The sequence below is a fragment of the Xenopus laevis genome, chromosome 9_10S, assembly GCF_017654675.1.
Source record: "Xenopus laevis strain J_2021 chromosome 9_10S, Xenopus_laevis_v10.1, whole genome shotgun sequence".
Taxonomy (NCBI): domain Eukaryota; kingdom Metazoa; phylum Chordata; class Amphibia; order Anura; family Pipidae; genus Xenopus; species Xenopus laevis.
In genome coordinates this window covers 108841860-108865183 of record NC_054388.1, presented here as the reverse complement: position 1 = coordinate 108865183, position 23324 = coordinate 108841860, and the positions used below count along the sequence as shown (strand labels likewise).

The following is a 23324-nucleotide window of genomic DNA, read 5'->3' as shown; positions in this document are numbered from 1 at the left end:
GTGGTCATAGCTTCTTGGTTCCCCAGGCTCAATATATTCAGTTGGACACCATTCAATAGGACTTATTGGTCTGCATTGCTTCAATGTTTGCTCTCCATTGTAAATGAAACCACAAGTTACTGATAAACTTCTTTGTAGTTAAATTATCCAGTTTGTAGAATAAGCCAGACACTGACACATGACATCTCCAGCTCTAGACGTTTAATACAAAATATTTGCACATGCCCAGGCACAAATGTACACAAGACTCGCACCAGGCAGCTAACGCCCAACAGGGATAAACCACTACATGCTCTTCACTCTGACAGAAATACACATATAGGGCGTTATTGATATTTTACTTGTTTTTATTGATGAATCCTATGCAACTCCATCCCCCACCATTTCCCCTATATACATCCCAACCCACAAAAACAATCCAATCCCAGGACAAGTGTAGGACATCAGAGCTCAGCACTCAGCGCAGCCTAGAAGGGGACAAAAGAGAAGAGAGATGGGGGTTATAATCACCATATGTCTCTTATTCTGATCTTCTCCATCTCATTCTTGTACCTTCAACTGCCCTCAGGTATCTCTATTATCTACTTCAGTGATCCCCAACGCTCACAAGAAACATGTTGCTCTCCAACCCATTGGATGTTGCTCCCATTGGCCTCAAAGCAGGTGATTATTTTTAAATTTTTGACTTGTAGGCAAGTTTTGGTTGCATAAAAACCAGTTGTACTGCCAAACAGAGTCTCCTGTAGGCCAACAGGCTACATACAGGCTACCAATAGCCAATCACAGGCCATATTTGGCACCTCCCTGGGACTATTTCAATGCTTGTGTTGCTCCTCAACTCTTTATACATGTCAAAGTGGCTCACAGGTAAAAAGGTTGGTGGTCTCTTATCTACTCCATACTTTTTGCTTAATTAGTGACAGTCAACAACATAGTATTTAAGTTTCCAATAATACTCATGATTAATATTACTGAGCTGTACTCTTAAACTCAGTTGCTGACTACACACAAACCCTTAGGGGACTCCTTTCTCTCCCCATTTGGTCTTTACTTTCTCCCTCTTTTTCTAACCCATTCTATTGTATTATCTCCTATCTCCTGTTCCTCCCCCCACACATACACTTTCAATGAGGATGTGTCCCTTCTGTATCCCTGCTCACCTTGGTATCCGGTGCCATAGAATCTATAAGCTGCCTGTTCTTCTGGGACTGTCAGGGAACAAAAGTATTAATCTTTAATTTCTTTAACAAAGAATTCCAATTGTCTTATCAAGTCTAATCAGGTGAGGGAAGCCTACGTGCCTCCACCCTGCTCCCCCTCATGAATAAAGTGCTGTAAAGCACTGTGTATCTTGTCAGCGCTATATAAATAAATGATGATGATGGTGATGATGATGATGATGAATGGAGGCAGCACTGTATTATGAAGGAGATCACAGAGACCTGTGGAAATCCAACTAGAATAGAAAGCAGAAAGCAAAGTGCAAGAACATAGAAGATGGTGCTTAATTTTTGCACTTTGCACCCTGCCTTCCAAGTTGTAACTGACCCCTTATACAGTATGGATTTATACATCATAATTACAGTATCTAGTCTTAGGGCATTACAATTTTCATATACTTTCATATACTATGACAGACATATAAATACTCTTACCATAAGAAAAGAGAGAATTCCCTTGGCATGAAATTTAGGCGCACTTGCATTAGGTCTACTCCTCCACTTACTACAATACCTTCTCTGAATGCCCGTTCCTGGGCTTCCCTGTTTCCATAATCAAGCAGGGGTGGGGCTTTTACCCAGAAGGTTTGGCTAAAGACCCTCCCCAACCCGACAGTCTTCTCAACCTGGACAAAGCCCCGACCCCAAAGGAAAGATAGCGAATTTTTTTCCTTCTGATGCTCCAGCTCAGGAACATAGAATCAGCACTCTCTACTTGGTATATAGTGGGGCATTGTGGGATGAAACTAGATTCCCTCACCCAGACCTTGGATGCTAATGGAACAAAAGCCTTGTACATGTTCTCCAAAATTAGAAAGCAGTTGGGAAGCATTGCAAGGTTCAGCAGTGAGGGAGAAGCATAGGTTTGTCAAGAGAAAATGGGCAGTTGGAGCAGAGCAGCGCTGAAGATTCTTGGGTAAGTCCCATTATTAAGCTTGAAGAGATTCCATCATGAGGGACTGGATGAAATGAAAGGGCTATAGGGCTATCACTGAACAAAGGCCAATGGTGTTGAAGTATAAAAGGGGGGTTTAAAAGGCTCTTTCTATAGAACCTTTGCGGTCCAAATGCAATCTTGGGTGTCCCTGACTGTACCTTTATAGGCTTTCTGTTTCAAGGTGCTGGGCGAAGCTTGCGTGGTCGGGGGGGTAGTAGGGCCCACTGCGAGTATCTGTGTTCCCGAAGGATCCAAGAATATTTATATATTGATGTAGTGTCCAAAACAAGTTGTGAGACTTGAGGTGAGACTTTGGGGTAACATACAGACTTGGGGTACACATAACATAGAGGTCTGTGGTCATTTAAGTGAGAGGACAGACATGAGTGAGCTTTGATTCGTAGTACACGTAACAAATAGGCCAATGGTAGTTTTGTTGAGAGTTTAGACATGACAAGGGGGGTTAACATGACTGTGGGGGTGACATGGAGAAGAGTGACATATAGCACAATGGTAATTTTGTTGAGAATTCAGACATAACGGGAGGATAAGGTTCAGGCATGATGAGGGGGGGTTAACATGACTTGGGGATGACACGTAGAGTTTGGGGGAGTAACATATAGGCATACAGACCAATTGATGCTCTGCCTTATGCGTTTCGCACCCACAGGCACTTATTCATAGGCATTGATGCCTATGAATAAGTGCCTGTGGGTGCGAAACGCATAAGGCGGAGCATCAATTGGTCTGTATGCCTACTTTTTAATATTTATGATAAATAAAGAGTAATTTTTGGAAATATATTTTAGAATTTTTGATTTGAGTGCCCTTTGGAGTTGGGGGCTATATTCCAGCACCTTGGCCCTTTTTTGACAGGCCTGTATAGACTGCAGCAGTTGAGTAGTACATGTTAATTTTGTTGAGGGGTCTGACATGAAGGTGGTTAACTTGACTGGGGGGGTGACACACACATTTGGAGAGTAAAAAATAGGTCAATAATAATTTGGTTTAGAGGACAGGCATGACGAGGGGTCAACGTGACTGGAGGGGTGACATATAGGCTTGGGGGACAGTAACATAAAGTCCAGTGATAGACATAAAAGGAGTAAGTATGCTTTGAGGCATATTAGAGAGAAGGAGGCTGATTATTACTAAGCGCAGACAAAGCATGCTCATATATCCATACTCTATGGATACACCAAATAAGGGTGGGAATGACAGTATGAACATTCATGGTTACTCATTTACTGGAAACACGACATACCTTCCACTGGAACAGTTTGGCTCAGGTCTTCTGTAAATGGGAAAACTCAATAGATGAATAAAGTATGATGAGCAGGAAGTAAAGAAGACTTAGAGTAAAGGCAAAGTGTGCCCCATTTCTAGTCCATCATTTACAATTGTGCTGTTGAAAGCAAGCATCTAGACCTGCCATTGCATTTATGTGGACTATTTGTGACTAAAAGACAGATTTGAAATACATGCATTGAAATTTAGAGTTGAGTAAAGTAGAGTATGGTAGAGTAGATTAGGTATAGAGTAGGATAGACTAGAGCTGAGTGGGGTAGAGTAGAAATTAGTAGAGTAGAGTACGGTAGAGAAGAGTGGGGTAGAGTAAAGTAAAATGAGTAGAGCAGGCTATAGTAGACTTGGGTAGAGCTGAGTAGAGTAGGGGAGAGCTGAGTAGAGTTAAGTAGTGTAGAGTAGAGTAGAGTATAAATGAGTAGAGGCTAGTAGAGCTGATAAGAGTAGAACATAGTAGAGTTGAGCATAATAGGGTAGAGTTAGGTGTAGCGTAGAGCTGAGTAGAGTTTAGTTGACTATGGTAGAGTAGTTACCTTCCAGTGGAGATGATGCGGGTTCAGGGTACTGAGGAACACCGCCTAAAAGAGAGAGACAGAGACAGTTATCACAGGGTTTCCTTATCAGCTCATAAAGAATCAGATATTCCTCAAAGCTTTAAGAAAGAGAATGTGGCTCAAGAACTCAATGAAGTGGCTCTGAAAAAAAGGCCTGTGGAGGTTTACACATAAGTCTGGTAGGGCAGCCTCACTCTTGTATGGTAATATATACCTATTTCATACCACAGTGCAAATGAGTGTAAATCAGAAGCTTATGTAGTGGGATTATGTCTTACCATATTTGATAGCTGAAGGATCGGGGTAGGCACCCTGTGGACCATAAGGAACTGGCACACCTCCTGTGTTACAAGTCAAATACAGTTATTACCCAAAGTGTTATTCTAAAGGAAAAGGATCACTTTTTTTGTAACGTTGGGCAGAGCAGGTAATAGAACTCCATGTGGCGAGTATGATCATATATAACTGCCGAAAAAGTTGCCCTATATTTGTGCAGACATGTATAAAGCAGGAATGTATGTTTAGTCCTTGTCTCTATCCTTTTGTTCATGATACAATATAAATAGCTTTTGGAGCTGCTGATTGGCATTGAGCATTGCAGCACAGTATTTTCAGTTACTGCAGTTATTCTCATTTACAAGTAGATTCACCTTCCTTTTCAAAACACAACTTGTAATATTCACATTTGGAATGTATCAAAACCATTCTTTTTTTGGATTTGGCTAAAGTCCAGTTCCTCCATTAAAGATCTGTCCAAACTAAATCCAAAACCCAGTCTTCATGTCCAACTTTAAGCATCCTGTTCCTGCTTCGCCCCTTTAAAATAACGTTGGTTATTTTAGAAATGATCTACCTGCAAACTGATTCTAATTACCAGAAGGCCACTTAAAGGAGAAGGAAAGTTTAGAACTAAGTAAGCCTTATCAGAAAGATCCACCTAAAAATACCAGTAAACCCTCAAAGTAATGCTGCTCTGAGTCCTGTATCAAAATAAACACAACATTTCTTTCCTTCTATTGTGTACTCATGGGCTTCTGAATCAGACTTCCTGTTTTCAACATAAACCTCCAGGGCTAGGGCTTGAGCATGCTCAGTTTGCTTCTCTCCCCCCTCCCTTCTCTGCTGTAATCTGAGCCCAGAGCTATAAGTGAGCAGGGAGAGACTCAGGCAGGAAGGGATGTCACACCAAGCTAATATGGCAGCTGCTATCCTAAACAAACAGAGAGCTTCTAGAGCTTTTTTACTCAGGTATGGTAAAATTTTCTACAGAATATACATAGCATTCTAGCTTGTACTATTGCAGCTAGTCTATTGGCAATAAGATTCCTTCTCCTTTAAAGGAGAACTAAACACTAAAAATTAATGTGGCTAAAAATGCCATATTTTATATACTAAATGTATTGCACCAGCCTAAAGTTTCAGCTTGTCAATAGTCTATGTGTACTGTATATTGTGAGTGGGTCCCTAAGCTCAGTAAGTGACAGTCGCACAGAGCATGTGCAGTGAATCAGCAGAAAAGAAGATGGGGAGCTACTGGGGCATCTTTGGAGACACAGATCTTTACTGCTAAAGGGCTGTGGTTGCCTTAGGCTGGTACAGAAGCGCAAAACATCATGTACAACATTTATAGCTACTTCTTTAGTTAAACTTTACTTCTCCTTTAAGACTCAGCGTAAATGATCCTAATGGGGGGACCCTGTATGCATGTCAATTGTATAAGAATTTCTCACCATATTTGACGGAAGCAGGGTCAGGGTAACCAGCCTGAGAAGTAAAGGGCAACTGAGCACCACCTGATGGGTAGGAAACACACAGATTTAATGCAAAGAGAAAACCAGAAAGACGGGGTAATACTAACAGGAGAAAGTGGATGGCCCTCACCAGATTTTAGAGATTTCGAGTCATATCCAAGTGCATCGGCAGGGAGGGGCTGTGACTTGTATGGAAACTTGCCAAGGGCCCCTGTGGTAGAAGAACAGCAGTGAGGACCCCAGGCACCAAACTTAGGCAGGAGATACCAGTGCAGAAGAGCAGAATATTCTTACCTTGCTTGGAGCTTTTTCCTAGGGCACCCAGAGAAGCAAAGGGAGACTTGACACCTACAGGAATAATATCACCATTATATATTTATATATAAAACATGTTTGTTTATTCATATGCTTGTAGTGATAACTGAATATTAAAAAGCAAGCATATTCATGTTTGGGAGATGCCATCTTGCTTCAATACGCTCATTCTTGATACTTCTCATTAGATGTCAACATCAGTACAGGAAAGGTTTCTCTACTCTGAGGATATGGAAATTTCCCATCAAGTGATTTATTTAACAGGGAACTCAGGAGGAGTAATATTGCTTCCCTAGACCCACCCTGTAGGGTGCAAAGTCAGAGATAAGAAGAGGTAAGTGAATTGTGTGACCTTACAGGCACATGCACTTACCTTGTCCTTTTCCATTGCCCAGAAAATTGCTCAAACCTGTAAAAGAGGAGAAGAGTCGTTGCAATAAGGCAACTCAGCAAGAAAGGTGCAAGCAAACTGCAAACTCACAGCGGCAGCAACAGAATGAACTGAGGCTAATGACTGTGCTCCAATCAGATCAAGGGGGATTTAGACTGGAGATGTAGACAAGGACTTACCATTGGGGTAGGGCTGCTGATAGGCACCTGCAAAGCAAGACAATCAGTGATTATAACAGGGACTGCAGTGTCAAAATTATGCCAGAGACCCCTTAGGCCAATTGTCTGTTTAGAGAACAGTGACACCTGGTGGTCAAGTTGTAAACCACACATAGTGCTCTTAGCTGTAGCCAGTATAACCATCCTTTCTTTTCCACTAATCTGCACAATGAGCAAGGATGATATAAAGATCAGAGATGATGGGAATCTGCTTACCATTAGGGTAGGGCTGCTGGAAAGCACCTGCAGAACCAAAAAAGCAACAGAGAGTTGGTGTCGGATCCAGTGAGAGGTCAACAGAAACCAGAAAAATGAGAGGGATAGTGACAAAACCAGAGACAGCATCACAATCAGAAAGAAAGAGAAGAATTACACACACGGGGTAGACTAAAGGCCCATAAACCTGAATGCACAAGGAATGGAGTTAGATGCACAGAAACGTTGCATACCTGTTTTAGATGGCTTGGCCCCAAGACCTGAAAGAAAGACATTTAGTTAGTGTCAGTCTATATAGAGGACCACGAGGGTTACATATATTTTCTCAAGCAGTTTCCCCTATAGTTTTGACACCTAATGTGGTGCTCGGTGAGCCCTGGGTGGTTAATTCCTTTTCCAGGGTAAAATTTGATGTAATAGCAATTCAGCAACAGCCCACTAGAGGGCAGTGTCATTTTGTATAAAAGGTTGAGCACACACATGCTCAGGGCTGTGTCGCTGAATCCCACCTAGTGGGGAGGTCACTAGAGGATTGGGTATGAGCTGGTTTCAGGCCCAGTTGGGGAAAGTTTAAAGAGTTAAAGGCAGTGGCAGATTATTTATTGAGCAGCATTATGCTCCAGCGAGGAGAGTAGTTGGGGTTATCACCCTTGCGGGGCCAAAGCCAGGGTCACGAGAGGGTGAGCTCCGGAGCAGGGAAAGTTGCAAAGGAGAAAGATACCCCATGGGATCCCTAGTGCTTGGCAAAGGGTCACCAAGACAGGTTGTACAAAATATCTTAAATTGGGAAGGTTTTCCACTGCTGAAAGTGAATGTGTGAAATTGTGATTCAGATTGACTGTGTTTCAGAAAAGAAGTTCATTGTTGAAGAAGCACCTGGGTTGCAGTTTATTCCCAACCGGGAAGATCTGTGCCTAGAAAACAGCCAACGATTTATCTGAACAAGAGATACTCAAGGTAACATTAAACCTCGCAGGGAGTTGCTCATATGCCCAAAGTCTTGGGTACATGGCAAGTCACACAATATATATATATATATAGATCCTTGAGAAAGGTCACCAGGCGGGACCGAAGCGTTGGATTAAGATGTAAATCTAGTGAATAAATACTATTTTCTTCATCTACAACGATGTGAGTGCTGATCCTCTTTATACTATATATGCAACTTTGATCATGCACCACCTGTTATACACTGATCTGAGTGCTGGTGCTGAGGGATAATATAAATATATGTTTTTATTCCCTGCTCTACACAGTCACAACTGTTTTTATTCCCCTTGAACAGAAGTGACACCTAGTGGCCTCTCTGTGTACTGGAGAAGAGTCAAGGTCAAGACTGTTTGACCAGAGGCCTTTGGAATAAATATAATCCTACAAAACATTTTTATGCCTCCCCCATACCTCAAACGACCTCTTATAATGACATTTTCATTTTATTATAATCTTCCCTCCCCCCAAAAACACATAGTACATAATTGAATAATCGTCCCTCAATATGGAAAGTGTTGTACAGCACTGGTCGGCCAATACTGGCAGAGCACAGACAGTTTTATTCAGCTTGGATAGTACTGACACCTACTGGTCATTTTGTGAATTACACAGATGGATACCTTGCTGTTGGAGGCTGCTTGGGTAGTTTCCTACCGCTTGTGGGTATCCTCCAGCAACTGCAAAAGGGCAAATAAGAGGGAAGAATTAGGATAATGAGGGTAAAACTGTAGGAGCGGAGGCAAGGAACCACCTGGAATGGTAATTTCTCAGGTAAGACCAGTCTAAAGCAACTCACCATTAGGGTAGGGCTGTTGATAAGCACCTGTAGGGGAAGAAGATAGAATCAGAAAGGAGCGACAGCATAAGAATTACTGACAGAAACAGGGAGACAGAAAGAGAGGATGACAACTAAACATTATAGGAACAAAAAAAGACTAAGCAAAGGATGAAGAACTAACACAAAAGTGGCAATGAAAGCAAGGGTTGCACACTCCGGCTCATTCCATACCTGCTTTAGATGGCTTGGCCCCCAGTCCTGAAAGAAACACATTTAATCAGTGTTAAACTGATAGTAAACTGGCGAAAAGCCCCAAAAGAACCAAATGGGGGTGTAGTGGGATAGTGCTGACACCTGCTGGTCACTGTGTGAATTACACAGATAAATACCTTGCTGTGGGTAGTTATTTGGATAACCAGCTGCTCCTTGAACGTACTCCTGGGGACCTGTATAAATGAGTGCAACAAATCAGAGAGTGGGAAAACATGGTGACAACTCTTAGTGAAAAGCAAGGCAGGGGCAGGAGGGCAAATCAACTTACCACCGGGGTATGGCTGCTGGAAAGCACCTGCGGAACCAGAAGGGAGAGCGTCAGAGACAGAACCAAAGCAACAAAGAGACTCTGCTTTAAAACTTGACCTTGAAAATGGAGACAGATTTGGACTTGAGTCTGAAGACATGGTTAAACAATTATAGTTAAATAGTGTATTTGCCCCCGTGCAGTGACCAATCATCCTTAAAAATGTCTAGGTGCCTGGTTGCCATAGGTTACTAGACTTAAAATAACTTTGCCCCAGTGACTCATAGACAGAGCATATTCGGTTTGGAGAGAGCTGACACCTGCTGGTATCTATGTGCATTACATAGAGGAGTACCTTGCTGAGGGATGTTACTTGGGTAATTTCCTACTCCTTGTGGGTATCCTGCCAGAGAGAGCAAGAGCAAGGAGAAAATGAGTGAGAAGGATGGGTAACAAATCAGAGACAAGTGTACCGAAGTAGTAAGACATAGATGCCGTACCTGCTTTGGAAGCCTTTGACCCAATGCCTAAAATAGAAATACTGAGTAAGCTTTTCACTAAAATTGCAAGGCCCCTGGATCCCTCAACCCCACCTTAGAATATATCATTGTTCTTCTTATTATCACACCGAGGGTCTTAGAATTATCTACGTATCCTTGGTATGGGAATCCAATCCCCTCCAGTAATAACCCAATTACACTGCTCTGTACTTCCCGTTAACCATAATCGGATGAGAGGCAGAGTTTTGTCCTGACCAAGAAACATGTTGGCAAGGTTCCCATTGGTTTGATCTTTGTGTGTAGTGTAAAGCAAGCAGAGCCAGTCCAAGTCGACCAGGCGATCTAGGTAGCCCGCCTGGCCACCTCTCCCCCTCAAGCATTTGCTCTTTTTTGTACAGTGACATCACGCGTGCAACCACTTGGCCGCACAGTGACATCACACGGGGCTCTAGAGAGCGTGGACATGCGTTTCAGTGTCTGGAGGGCGGTCTGAACTAGGGGTAAGAGGATGGAAGAGGTACGTGCCCAACCCCCTTCATCTTTGAGCTCTAGGCACGTGCCTCTTCTGCCTACCCCTAGTTCCCACCCTGAAAGCAAGTTGCTCCATTAAACCAGAGGGCAATGCAATTGGAAAATGTTCTAAGAATCTAAGCCCCACCCCACTGCGTGAACATTGGAAAGAGAGCAGCCCAAGAACAGGAAGTACAGAGAATGAGAGATGTCCTTTGGGATGATATTGAATTTCTATAGCCAGCTAATGATCAGCTAATTAGATCATTAAACATAGTAACATCCCACTTACCACTGGGGTAGGGCTGTTGGTAGGCACCTGCAAAACCAGATAGGGGAGAGAGAGACAATGCATTAGAACCAAAGGTTACAGAATCAGACCCATGGGAAGCTGAGAGATGGTTATGAAAATATTGAGGTTCCAGAATAACCAGGGACATAGTAACAATTCAGAACAGGTATCAGAAGCATGGAAACAGAATCAGGATACAGGAAAGAGAATGCAAGCATCATCCATCAGGCAAATAACTAAAACAACAGTAGATAATGGATATCAGATTGCAAAGAGACAGATTGGAGACTGAGAGGGAGCTGAGTCATTACCTGCTTTAGATGGCTTTGTTCCAAGACCTGCGAGAGACACACAGAAACAATAGTGAGATAGTGCCCTGGCTGGAATTGAACCTGGGACCCCAGAGCTGTAAACATGGGAGCCGACACTGTTTAAAACCATGTGTAGAAACTCTTCAATTGCTCTAATTTTGTACAATTCAAGCAGTTGGCTAGGTTGTACAAGGAAGTAAAAAATAAAGGGAATTCATGTTTGGGAAGGAAGGTTACTGCATAAAGCTCCTCTGATTTATATACTCAAAGGTTCTAGTTTAGGTGGGACAATCTTGATTTGTAAACCCTAAATAGGGTGGAGCATTACACAAAGCACATGGCTTTTTCAGACAGGGGGGGGTGTGTCTGGATGTAAGTGGCCTGGGTAGATTGAGGGTGTTGGCTTAATTATTTTGTAAAAACAAGTTGAGCACTTTTGCCATTGAATGCATTATTTTTTTTTCTAGTTTTCAAGGTATTAGCAGTTTTTAAAATAATCCACAAAATTAAGCAAAAATGGAAGAAATAATACAGGGGAGTAGTTTGGAAGCAAACTAACCTGCTTTGGATTGCTTAGCTCCATAGCCTGGAAGAGAGAGAAAGCGAACTTGAACAAACCAATTGATTAAGGGATAACATATCACAAAGTTGTCTATGTAGCCATAGAGAATGAGAGTCATGGAAAGACAAACATTCAGGTGTGGAGAGGAATTCAAGAACGTTGAACTCATCAAGTACTTAGAACTCAAGGAAACCTCTGAAGAAGCTCTGCAAGGGGAACTGTTGGGCATTTTGCAGAAAGGACTTCAGAAGTCCAAGCTGTCTTACAGGGCATGGTGCATGAGACAGGGTATGAATGATGGGATAAGCAAGAGATGGGCTGAAGATGGACTGAAAGGAAGCACATAGGGCACAAAGCAAGCTGGAAACAGAGGCTGTAGGTGAGGACAATGAGGTGATACCTGCTTGGGCTCCAAATCGTGGGTAATTCCCAGGTCCATAACCTCAAGAGAAAAAATAAACAGAATTAGGGCCACAGTGTGTGAAGGAGCAAGTGTCAGACTGGGCCACAGAAAACCCAAGATCAGGTGGTATGGATAGTATGTAACATACCTGCTTTGGAAGGTTTTGATCCAAATCCTGCAAAATAAAAAGATGTTCTTTTTAACAAAAGTGCCTCTTTCGGCTGTCCATTAGTAGATATGTCAACTCACCCATACTTTTTGTCACCAAAAAAGGCTCATTGCCCGCTGTCTGTTATTTGCACCCAAATCCCAATATTCATTGAAATGCATAGAGCCAACATGCACCCAGATCACTTTGGATACGGGTTGTCATCTCTGAATTAGATGTAGATTGTGAATTGCCTTTTATGTACAAATGACCATTAGGTGCCTTCTATCATCATTACTATTATTATTAAAATGTATTCCCGCTTTCATCCAAAATAGAGGCCTTCCTCTGCAATTTTAATCTTAAAGGCTATATAATACCACCAGAAGAGGACTACATAGGGCTGTGGATGTGGTTTCTTAATAAAGGGTCTACATGGGCCCTTCATGCGATAAGAGACAGCAAAAGTGACAGAGCACTACTTATCAAGCAACCTCACCAAAGTGGGTCTGTCTATGTATGGCCGGCTTTATTTGAAGACTCAAGACATTGCTAATTGTAGACAAGCTATTAGAGGAAAAACAATGGTGCCACAGGCAACAATTGTAATTCTACAGCTAAACCATAGGGCCAAGACCCATAGCCAAGTATATCTCATCTGGGTATGAATGAAAGATTTATACCTGGCTGTTGGATGTTACTAGGGAAACGTCTAGCTCCGTTTAAGAAACCTAAACAAAAAAGGAGAGAGTTTACAGTAAAATGGAGGATGAGGTAGGAAATCTCAGGAAAGGAGACAGAATAAGACAGGAAGCAATGGAATTTACTTGCAGAAGACCTGGGAGAGGAAATGGGTAAAGGAGAGAGATAAGGGGCAGCAGTAAAAGTAGTAAATAAAGGAATGGAATGTTACCAGGTTGAACCCCAACACCAGGCAGAACTCCAGCTGGTGAGCCATATCCTGAGGGAGCAGAAGAAGCAAAGTGAGTAGATCCCAGAGAGACAATGATTAAGAGAAAGTGGAAGATAATTAGTGAAGGACATTACCTGCTTTGGATGGTTTTCCCAAAGTTCCTGCAAAAATGGTAGGAGTTATTTGAAACTATCCAGTTTGACTTCAAACATTTTTACATTTTCTTTTTGGAATGATTTAGTTTCATTTATCCCTAATCTCAGTTTAGCACTCCTGGTTGCAGACTCAAAAACTGCCGCAATTTGATTGTCAAGGATTAGGTAGGGGGCACTGTGGAGGCTGATGAGGAAAGGGTAAGTCCTTGAGGCAGGGGCTGTATGTGCCAAAGGAAATAAAGCAAGGAAAGGCAGGAATAGGGTGACAAGGATGTAGAGTCAGACTGGAACAGGTGCAGAGCAGAACAGGATGGAGATGGCGAAGATCAGGACAGGAACAGACTGGATGGGACAGGACAGTGCGGGCGTAGATCGGGAGCTGACTGAAAGGATAGTACAGGACGGTGCAGGTGAAGATCGGATCAGACTGGGGACAGAGTAGCAAGAGTGCTGGAGCAGAAGAGGACTGGAAAGCAGGATAGCAAGAGAACTGGATAGCCAGAGGACTAGAATGGAAATGACTGGAGTGGATAGCAGGAGAGGACTGGGGTGTATAGCAGAAGAGGGAGAAAAAGGCAGAGCAAGATACAGAGCGAGATGAGGGGGTACAAGGTACAAGTCAGGGTCAGGAAGCAAGAATCAGGAACAGGCAAGGCAAGGTTGGTACAAGGTCAAGGCAGGGAAAGGTTTGGAGTAAGAAGCAGCGCAAGATACAGAATAACAAGGAAAGCAGGGCAGGGCAAGGTCGAGGTAAGGTTAAAAGCAGGACTGGAGTAAAACCGGAAGGGGAAGGCAAGGCAGATCAGGGCAAGGTAAACAAAGCAAAGTTCAGGACAAGGCAGGACAAGACAGGGAAGGGTTCAGACAAGATAAGGCAAGGCAAGACAGGGAAGGACAAGGCAGATCAAGGCAAGGAAGAATCACAGGGAAAATGGCAAGAGCAACCTAGCTAGAGGTGGTGCCACAGTACTAGGAAGGCCACTAATGCTCCAGCAAGGAGTGTTCTGAGGGCTGGCCTTAAATAGGGCAGAGTCAACCATGATTGGATGACTGCAACCAATCAGGCTGCTGCTGGGCTGGGACTGCAACGGCCAGGTAATATATATTGAGCAACCCAACAGGCTGCTCACCTGGCCCAGTGATTAAGGTGCAGAGCCAGAAACCCAAAGGTTCCTGGCTTGAATCCCAGCAGAGCCTGACAGTGATACAGCAGTGGTCGGCATTTCTCAGCAGCAGCTTCAGCCCTGTACTGAGCCTGCTTTGCCAGCAGTTATAAGATCATAAGAGTTAAAAAAAACAATGGCATAATACAAACTTATGCCATTGACTGGTGAGGATGCTGGAAGCTCACAACGAGTGATGGGCGAATCTGACCTGTTTTGTTTAGCTGAAAATTGCTCTAGTGATGCATATTGGATATTCTTTGTCTAATATGTTGAATCACATGGCTGATACCTGGCTGTTGGACGTTACTTGGGTATAGACCAGCACCGTTTCCATAACCAGGTTGGACTCCACCATTGGGCAAACCACCAGCTGGTGCACCATACCCTAAGGCAAGTGGAAGGAACAAGATTAGTAGGTTCCTCGGAAAATAACTGAGAGTTAAAAGTAATATAATCAGGAAAAGTAAATACCTGCTTTGGGTGGCTTTCCTCCAATTCCTGCAAAAAAGAAGAATTCTGAGAATAAGTTCAGATCTCATGAGTTATTGCCTTTTTAAGGAAAAATATATTGAAGATAAACCCTGATTATAGGGTGACCAGATGCTGAAAAAGGGGGTGTGGTTGTGCCAGATGCTTCTGTTAATCATACTGCATCTAATTTTTTTAATATTATTTTTAATTTCCATGGGAAATTTGCACATATTTAAAGAAGCTATGCATCTAATTTGCATTACAAGAATGGCCAACAGATAACAGGTTGCAAGGAGGAAAAAAAAGTAATTCCAGTATAGTAACCATTGCATCAGCATTCTCTTATACAAATTGGTCATCAATGCTATGGCTGACACTTATGTGTACTTGGTCTTCTTGCAAGGAATTCTATTTGTTAGCCACTTAACAAAAGTTCTCAGAAGAACTAAAGGTCCACAAGACTTTCAAAATGAATCGCATATCTTATCACTCAATGATACCTTGCTGTTGGATGGCACTTGGGTAAAGACCAGCACCGTTTCCATAACCAGGTTGGACTCCAACATTGGCCAAACCACCAGCTGGTAGACCATAACCTAAGAGGGGTGGAAGGAACAAGATGAGTAGATTGCTTGAAAAATAACAAAGAGTTACTGTAAATATAATTAGGAACGGCGTGTACCTGCTTTGGGGTGTTTTCCTCCAATTCCTGAAAACAAGAAGAATTCTTAGATTACTTTCACATCTCCTAAAATACTGGCTGTTTAAGAAAAAATACACCAAAGATAAGCCCAGATGTTCCTGGAAATGTGCATAGCTTATTAAAAGCACCATTTATTTCAGTGGGAAAGGAGTGTGGTTGTGCCAAATACATCATTTAATCGTACGTCATATACATTTGTTAATAGTATTTTTAATTTCCATGGGAAAAATGCAGTTATGAGCAGTTATGACACCAGCTGGTGCATCTAATTTGGTTTAAAAGAATGGGCAAAAAAAGAAACAAATGCCCAGAAATACAGTCACCACAGTATTCTCTGATAAATGCGAATGGGGTTGATTCACTGAGGTTGATACTCCATATTTACTGTATGTGCTTGGTTCTCTCTTCTTGCACAAGGAAGAAATTCCATTTGTTAGCCACCTAACAAATGGAATTCCTAACCAGAAAATATAAGAAAATCTAAACCACTAACCTTGTTGTTGGATGTTGCTTGGGTAAGCTCCATTTCCATAACCTAAACAATCAAACAAAAAAATGGTTTCATGGAGACCGGATGAAGGCTGAGAGTGGGAGTTGGGGTAGGACGAGGTCAGGTACAGAGAGAGAGAAAGGAAAAAGAAAGTGGATTTGTTTGAAAAAGGAAAGTAGAATTGCCAGGTTGGGAGCCAAAGCCCCATATTCCCCCTTCTGGTAGGCCAATACAATGTGTAGATGCCAAAAAAGAGAAATAGAAAGAGACAAAAATGGACATAATCGGCTAAATAAAGTACCTGCTCTGGAAGGTCTTGCCCCAATTCCTGCAAAATAGAACAAAAAATGGTAATGATATTCTTTGGAAATCAAGGACTTAGGTGTCAACACAGTTCATGTGTAGCCACTGGGATTTGAGTAAGACAGACTTAAATATACCTTAATATATCTCCTTGTTCAACGTGAGGTCAATAAAGAAGGTTTATGCTGAGCATAATTGAATCATTGATGTTAATTTTGTTATTCCTTTCACCAAACAGGAGAGACAGTGAAACAAAAAGTACTTTCATTTCCAACTTCCTCATTCTATAGAGCAGTTTTGGGTGTAGTATAAAGCAGTTCATTTAATTATTGTTTGCTGTTAAATCTCCAGTACAATGAATGTCTTTATTAGATCTGAGATCTGGGGCAGGGATGGGGCTTATACAAAGGTTATTGTCTCATTTTAATAAACTCTGTTGAGTCACGTGGGTCCCACGGACCTTTCTGCACCACTAGGGACATACTGTTGGTGCTCTTTGCGACAACCAACCCTCCCCCCATCCTGTACACTTTTGTGGAACATTCTCAAAAAATGCTTTGACTTATTTTACTTCTGCATGAGTGGAATCTCCCCTGGGGTAACCTGGAAGAACTCTGCAAGGGGCTCAGCATAAAGGTCAATTAGTGTTAGATATGGGGTGAACACTTTGCTTTTCTAGAAGACATACTCCTGGAAGATTAACATGAAGATCAAAAAGTTGAATTTGGGGGTTGAGCACTTGTTTGGTGTTCTATGTGTTGTTAGAACTGTGGTTGAATGGCTTATACATCACTGTTTTATATACATTGTTAATCTTGCCATGAGCTAAAGAGGGCCTTCACAAAAGCGTCAACATTGAAGAAGTGTGGCTTGGGTCGGAGACAGTCCATCCACTACTGTGTTCAATATTTTCACACATGAAACTTGACATCTGTGTCATGTTAGATGTTTAAATTGTTTATAGTTATTTAAAGTACAGAAGAACATACCTTGCTGTTGGATGCTGCTTGGGTAACGTCCATTTCCATAACCTACAAAAAGAGATATGCCGAGAGTGTAAACAATCAGAACAGCAGGAATTGAACAGGAGTTGCATAGATGCGGCTTCTATTCACTTCCTTTACCCAATTGAAGTCTTCCAGAGTCAAAGCAGTCAAGCAGGTTTGGACAAACTGATGCATGAAACAAAGTTGTGGGAAATATTTTTCCCACAAATAAGAGGATCTGGTGCGCTGATGGCTCCTCTAAGCAAAGTGCCTTATATTTGTGCTTATTATGTAGAATGTTTCATTGTTGGACTCACAAAAATCAAGTCATGTTTCCCAGAATATCCTTTCCCAAAACATAGAGAAATACTACCAAAAGGAGTGTATACAGCACCTGGCTTTTGTTTCCCTGCAGGGAGCACCCCGAGGCTACCGGCGGCAAATAAAGAGACGGTTACTATTACGCTTGGAAGATACGTGACATTCTGAACATTGGCAGCACTCCAACATAAACTTGGCAGAAGGGAAGAATTATCTTATGAAGATAGAGGTTGCCAGTGAGGCTAATTCAGACTGGGTAGAGTTTTTAATTTTGGGGGGCTGGCAGCAGCTCAATTCCAAGCATTTTTTCAGCCTGGCCACCAAGTTAGAAATTGAATGGGCTTCAAAATCCATTCAAAATGCATTGGCCTAAAGTTGGACATTGCTCAAAGATACAAATGATGCTTAAAATGGGCTCTCACCTGGTTTCCCAGCTTTTACACCATAACCCGCTTCATATCCATTCCGAACACCTAATGGAGACATGCTGTTAATGATTGTCTCATTCCCAAAATGCCCCTTATACCATTCTTATTAGGCGCTCACCTGCTGGGCCCTGCTGGTAACCCTGAGGCCCAAACTGGGGATATCTCCCTGCATTGTACATAAATAAACAGTAAAAATACAGTCACAGGAAAATGGAGAAAAAAATGTAATTTTAAGAATCTTTCTGATATACATCCCATCTAGTAGTGTTATCATAACCCCCTAGAGATAAGAGCAATGGAAACTCTCAACTCAATGATTTCTGGCAATTATATGGCATTAGCTGTGGGAAAAAGTTCACCCAGGCCTGGAGAATATGCAAAACCAGGGGGACACATGAGTAAAATTCTATGGAATGGGGGAGAAGGATAATCTGAGCCAGGGTGAGGTTGTTATGACTAAGACTAAGGAACATGGTCTTAGGTATCATCCAAAGCCTGCTAAGTAGTTGCATTAGAATATAAATGTGCATGTTCATGTGCAGCCAGACTGTAGGCAGGAGTAAATGGGACATAAGGGAAAGTTTAGACTATAGGTTACTAAGTGCAACCAGAGGATGTCTGGAGATTTGCCACTGACCCACAGGATCTGACTTACCTCCTGCTTTCACGGGTAGAGGTGATGATACTGGTGACTGTACAGATCCTGTTCCTTTAAAGAGAATATCATTTATATATATTTTCATGAGTCACTTAAATGCTAAAAGAGACATTAAACCAACCAGTTTGGGGTAAACAAAGCAATACATGTGTTACATGCCTTTATATGGTCACATAACGCCTTGGTAACTTCTAATATCCTTATCATTTACAGTAGGGGGTACATTATCCCTTATAACACATGAGTGATACTCAGAGTTCCCTGTATAACTCAGCCTGCAGCCTTGTGCCTTTATATGGTCACAGAACAACCCCTCAGTGACTTCTAATATCCTTATCATTTACAGTAGGGGGTACATTATCCCTTATAATACATGAGTGATACTCAGAGTTCCCTGTATAACTCAGCCTGCAGCCTTGTGCCTTTATATGGTCACAGAACAACCCCTCAGTGACTTCTAATATCCTTATCATTTACAGTAGGGGGTACATTATCCCTTATAATACATGAGTGATACTCAGAGTTCCCTGTATAACTCAGCCTGCAGCCTTGTGCCTTTATATGGTCACAGAACAACCCCTCAGTGACTTCTAATATCCTTATCATTTACAGTAGGGGGTACATTATCCCTTATAATACATGAGTGATACTCAGAGTTCCCTGTATAACTCAACCTGCAGCCTTGCGCCTTTATATGGTCACAGAACAACCCCTCAGTGACTTCTAATATCCTTATCATTTACAGTAGGGGGTACATTATCCCTTATAATACATGAGTGATACTCAGAGTTCCCTGTATAACTCAGCCTGCAGCCTTGTGTCTTTATATGGTCACAGAACAACCCCTCAGTGACTTCTAATATCCTTATCATTTACAGTAGGGGGTACATTATCCCTTATAATACATGAGTGATACTCAGAGTTCTCTGACTGATCAGTGATCAGTGTGTGTGGAAGGCAAATATTCAAGCATAAATCACTGTTTTATATTACTAAATGTTATATTTGTAAGAAAAGCAGAGGTTGTTCTTGTAATTAGTTTAAGTATCACTTATTACACCAGAATGTGTGAGGTGTAATTACTAGTATGCAATTAAACCAAAAGAAAAAAGTAGTAACCCCACACTATCTGTTTACTTTATTCATCCCAATTGCTATAAATAAAATAAATTAAGTGGAATGTATAAAGTGTTTAGTGCTTAAGATAAGTGAAAAATTAAATACTCAATTAATTGCTAACACACAAATTAATCCACCTATAGTAGTTTCAATTAATTTATAAATTCATCCAAACAACTTAGTACTTATATTCCAATTAATAAACAAAATTATCAATTAATTAATTAATTAAAGTGCCAGTGCGTGCGACGTATCAATTGGATTATAAATTCATCCACAAATTAATTAAATTATTAAATACAAATCAAGTGTTGTTATTTAAAAAGGTTTTTTGTATAAAATATTAAATAGCTAGCTTTTTATGAGTTGAAATGCTAGCTATTTAATATTTTACACCAAGAACTTTTTAAATAACAACTAATTGAAACGACTAACGATGGATTAATTTGTGTATTAGCAATTAATTGAATATTCAATTTTTTCACTTTATACATTATACATTATTTTATTATAAATGCAATTGGGACAAATAAAGTAAACAGATAGTGTGGGGTTACTACTTTTTTTCTTTTGGTTTAAATGTTATATTTAAGATTCAAAATTACGGAAAGGTCGTCTCCCGTAGACTCCATTTTATCCAACTAATTCAAATGTTTAAAATGATTTTGTTTTGCACTGTAATAATAATACTGATTAATACTTATTGTAAGCAAAAAGTTAATGTTAACATGATTTTCTAGTAGACTTAAGGTATGAAGATCCAAATTACAGAAAGATCCTTTATCCAGAAATGCACAGGTCCTGAACATTCTGGATAGCAGGTGCCATACCTGTATATACTGTATATATAATGTGCTAAATGGCTAAATATCAGTATCTAGCTGCCTCTGGTTTCACATTTCAACATGACTGTATATTCTCCCATGCATTTCACATAATGTAAAGGGCCTTCTGGGCCCCAAGACTGAGAGGAGGCAGTGGCGGCAACGTGTGAATTCACACAACTTTGTAACATTCTTAAAGTACTGAGAAGAGGAGATGGATGCGAAGAGGAATGAGTAGAAAAGCAGACATGTCTACAGAAAGAGAAGCCCAAGGTCAAAGCTTTTGGTGGAACATTCTGAACTTCTGACAATAAACACCAATGGCATTGAGAAGAAATATACATGGAATATATTCATTAATCCCATCATGCCTTATGGTATGGACCTCTATGGATGAGTTTATTCAATTTAAGCAACATAGGACACCAGGATCTAAAGTGGGGGACATTTTAAAGATGTTGTGGAGAGGATTAATGGACTTTAGAACCCTTTTAGAATGTTATCTTAGCTGAGTCACCATACTGATCCAGGAGGGTGTTACATTGAGTCTGCCATTCCACAGATGATCAGACGAAGTTGTAATTGGGTAAGTAGGGTAGAGTCCATAGGTTGAGATTCTACCCTTATGTAGGCGTACATAAACATTAAGCCTTCTCTGTGGTTCTCATAATGTGGGGACAGGAAGGACGAGGTATGTAGGAGAACATGGTGGTACATTAAGGTGCTCCAGCTTACAATATGAAATGTACTATTTGATAATACTTCATAGTATTCTTTAAACAATTTAGTTATTGCTATAACATTTTGAGGAGCAGAGAGGTTGGAACATGACCCTTGCAGTCTAAAGTTGATGAAGTCTACATTCCCATTTCCCTTTATCTGAAGGTCGTCTGCCAAGCGCAAGTGAAGAGTCGTATACACCAGAGTTCAGTTGAGTGGTGTATAATCATACTATTCTGCATAGGAAATGTATATACGGTATGTATTTGCTTTTACTCTTTAGTGTTTGCCTTGCTCCCCCTCCATCATTTCTCCTTGAGCCTTAGCAAGTATACAGGTGCCTCTACTCTTATAAGGTGGCTCAAGGCTTAAACATCAAGATTGATATGTTAAAGTTAAATATAGACTTTAAATGCTAAAAAGAATTACTGTGTGTCCATATTCTATTATTTTCAGATATAGCCCCAATGAGTATTGCGTCACCAACAGAAAACTATTCTTCATGGACCTGAGACCTTGCCCCAGCAGAACGTACAATCTAAAGTCTTTACCACTTTCAAACACAATAGGGTCACTTTCATTGAGGCACTTAACCTGCTTGTACCTCTTTTAAGTTCAAGAAGAAACTGTAGTGCAGGATAAACATAGAAATATCTTACAGACTATGCCGTGGTAGGCATTGACCTCAGGAACCCAATGGGAAAGAAAACGAATCAGGGCATTTTCATTTTAACAGATTAAAACAACAAAGTCATGTACCCTCTACCTGATCCTGGAGAAATATGTTTAGACATATAAGTCATAATCTTATCCAGAGGTAGTGAATATGCATACAGTTCCCATGCAGGAGGCTCCTTTGGTCGGAAAAAGGTCTACCACCATAGTAATGTCATTGTCCAAACGTCTATAGAATCTATTCCCTAGTCTTTATCCACTGCTCATGAACCTCACCTGATTGCCATGACATCTATTCAACCAACCTACACAGCTATTCTGCAGAATAGACTTCCCAAATTCTCATGCAGTTTTAGTCTTATATAGCCCAGTTATATGAGGTAGCCCAGGCTTTCCTACGACCCTCTTGAAGGAACGCAACTTCTCACCAAAGTCTCACATATTCCAGTTACACGTTTACAACTTCACACTATAGCTTTTGGATTCCCAGCACATGGTGCCATCTCCAAAAGAAGATATTAGGGATGAACCATGAGCCATATAGAGAATTGGAAATACAGTTTAAAAAAGACCACCACAAAGATATTCTTTCAAAGACTCTACAGTAAAACTAAGGGGGAAATGAGACATTAGTCAATGCGACCATGGGGTCCAAGCCCAAACATGACAGTTGCTTATTTACTATGGACACTGTTAATTGTAAATAAAACAGAACCAGCCATTATTAACTTTATCCACAAGGAATTCAATGTATTGACCTTATTGGAGAGAACCCCATTTACTTCCACAGTTGTGTCCATGAATGATTCATCTGGGAGACTTATCTGCTACTATACTTTATATCTCATAAAGCAGTGAGACCCAACCACTCATGTAACAATGATGTAGCCACAGATACAAACCCCCATCCACCCCACATACCTCCTTGAAGACTGCATCCCACAAGGCAACAGAGCAGAGAGACCTGCAGCAGAATGGAACCCCACATGATGCTCTAGAGTCAGGGCAGCAGAGAAAGGAGCAAGCAGTAGGGCACCTTAATATCTCCCAGATAAGCACAGCCCTCTCACATAACTCCTCCTTCTCATACATCAAAATGCAGGCCACCAATTGGAGCTTAAGTCCCCCTGCTGCCAGAGGTTTAAAAAAATCCTGAATAAGTGTAGGAAAATCTGTTTCTTAAGATCGGGGCACATCATGAAATTTAGCATGGCATCTTCGGTTGCACATTTTTATTAGAATATTGACACGGTGTTACTTATCTTAATAAAGCCATTGAAATACTATAAACTACAGTGTGTAGCTAGTATGGGGGAGTTGGGGAAACTTGGAATGAATTTCAATTCCCCTTCCTAGATGCTCCTGGCAATTGGTTCAGGTAGGGTGAAATTTGGGCTGAAATTCTTGAAACTATAGCTGGATAACTGAAACAGCAATATTATATTTAGCTGTCAACTTGTTATGAGTTATT

The 23324-nt window shown here is 41.2% G+C and overlaps 1 protein-coding gene across 2 annotated transcripts; it reads right to left on the bottom strand.

Moving 5' to 3' along the window:
- Positions 1–369: 369 nt before the first annotated feature.
- Positions 370–22973, bottom strand: eln2.S (tropoelastin 2 S homeolog). Of its 2 annotated transcripts, XM_018239382.2 has the most exons (38): positions 22775–22973; positions 18513–18566; positions 17976–18023; positions 17852–17902; positions 17112–17153; positions 16121–16147; positions 15823–15864; positions 15309–15335; positions 15127–15222; positions 14627–14653; positions 14445–14540; positions 12969–12995; positions 12835–12882; positions 12605–12652; positions 11922–11948; positions 11771–11812; positions 11368–11394; positions 10809–10835; positions 10498–10524; positions 9696–9722; positions 9551–9598; positions 9217–9243; positions 9065–9121; positions 8907–8933; positions 8694–8720; positions 8518–8574; positions 7141–7167; positions 6908–6934; positions 6653–6679; positions 6456–6491; positions 6062–6115; positions 5898–5978; positions 5747–5809; positions 4295–4357; positions 3996–4040; positions 3422–3451; positions 1161–1208; positions 370–467 (listed from the first exon to the last, which is right to left on the bottom strand). In XM_018239382.2, exons 1-38 carry the CDS (start codon positions 22839–22841, stop codon positions 451–453), a joined length of 1638 nt encoding a protein of 545 aa, XP_018094871.1. In that variant the 5' UTR covers positions 22842–22973; the 3' UTR covers positions 370–450. The 2 variants fall into 2 exon arrangements, with proteins under 2 accessions (XP_018094871.1, XP_018094872.1); XM_018239383.2 differs by lacking the exon at positions 4295–4357.
- Positions 22974–23324: the final 351 nt, after the last annotated feature.

Excerpts from the sequence above, each read along its gene's own strand:
- eln2.S (XM_018239382.2), bottom strand. The coding sequence starts at position 22,841 with ATGTGGGGTTCCATTCTGCTGCAGGTCTCTCTGCTCTGTTGCCTTGTG. Across the intron at positions 12,883-12,968 it reads GGGAAAACCATCCAAAGCAG|GATATGGCTCACCAGCTGGA; the intron begins GTAATGTCCTTC and ends CTGCTCCCTCAG. Across the intron at positions 5,979-6,061 it reads AGGAAAAAGCTCCAAGCAAG|GGGCCCTTGGCAAGTTTCCA; the intron begins GTAAGAATATTC and ends CTTCTACCACAG.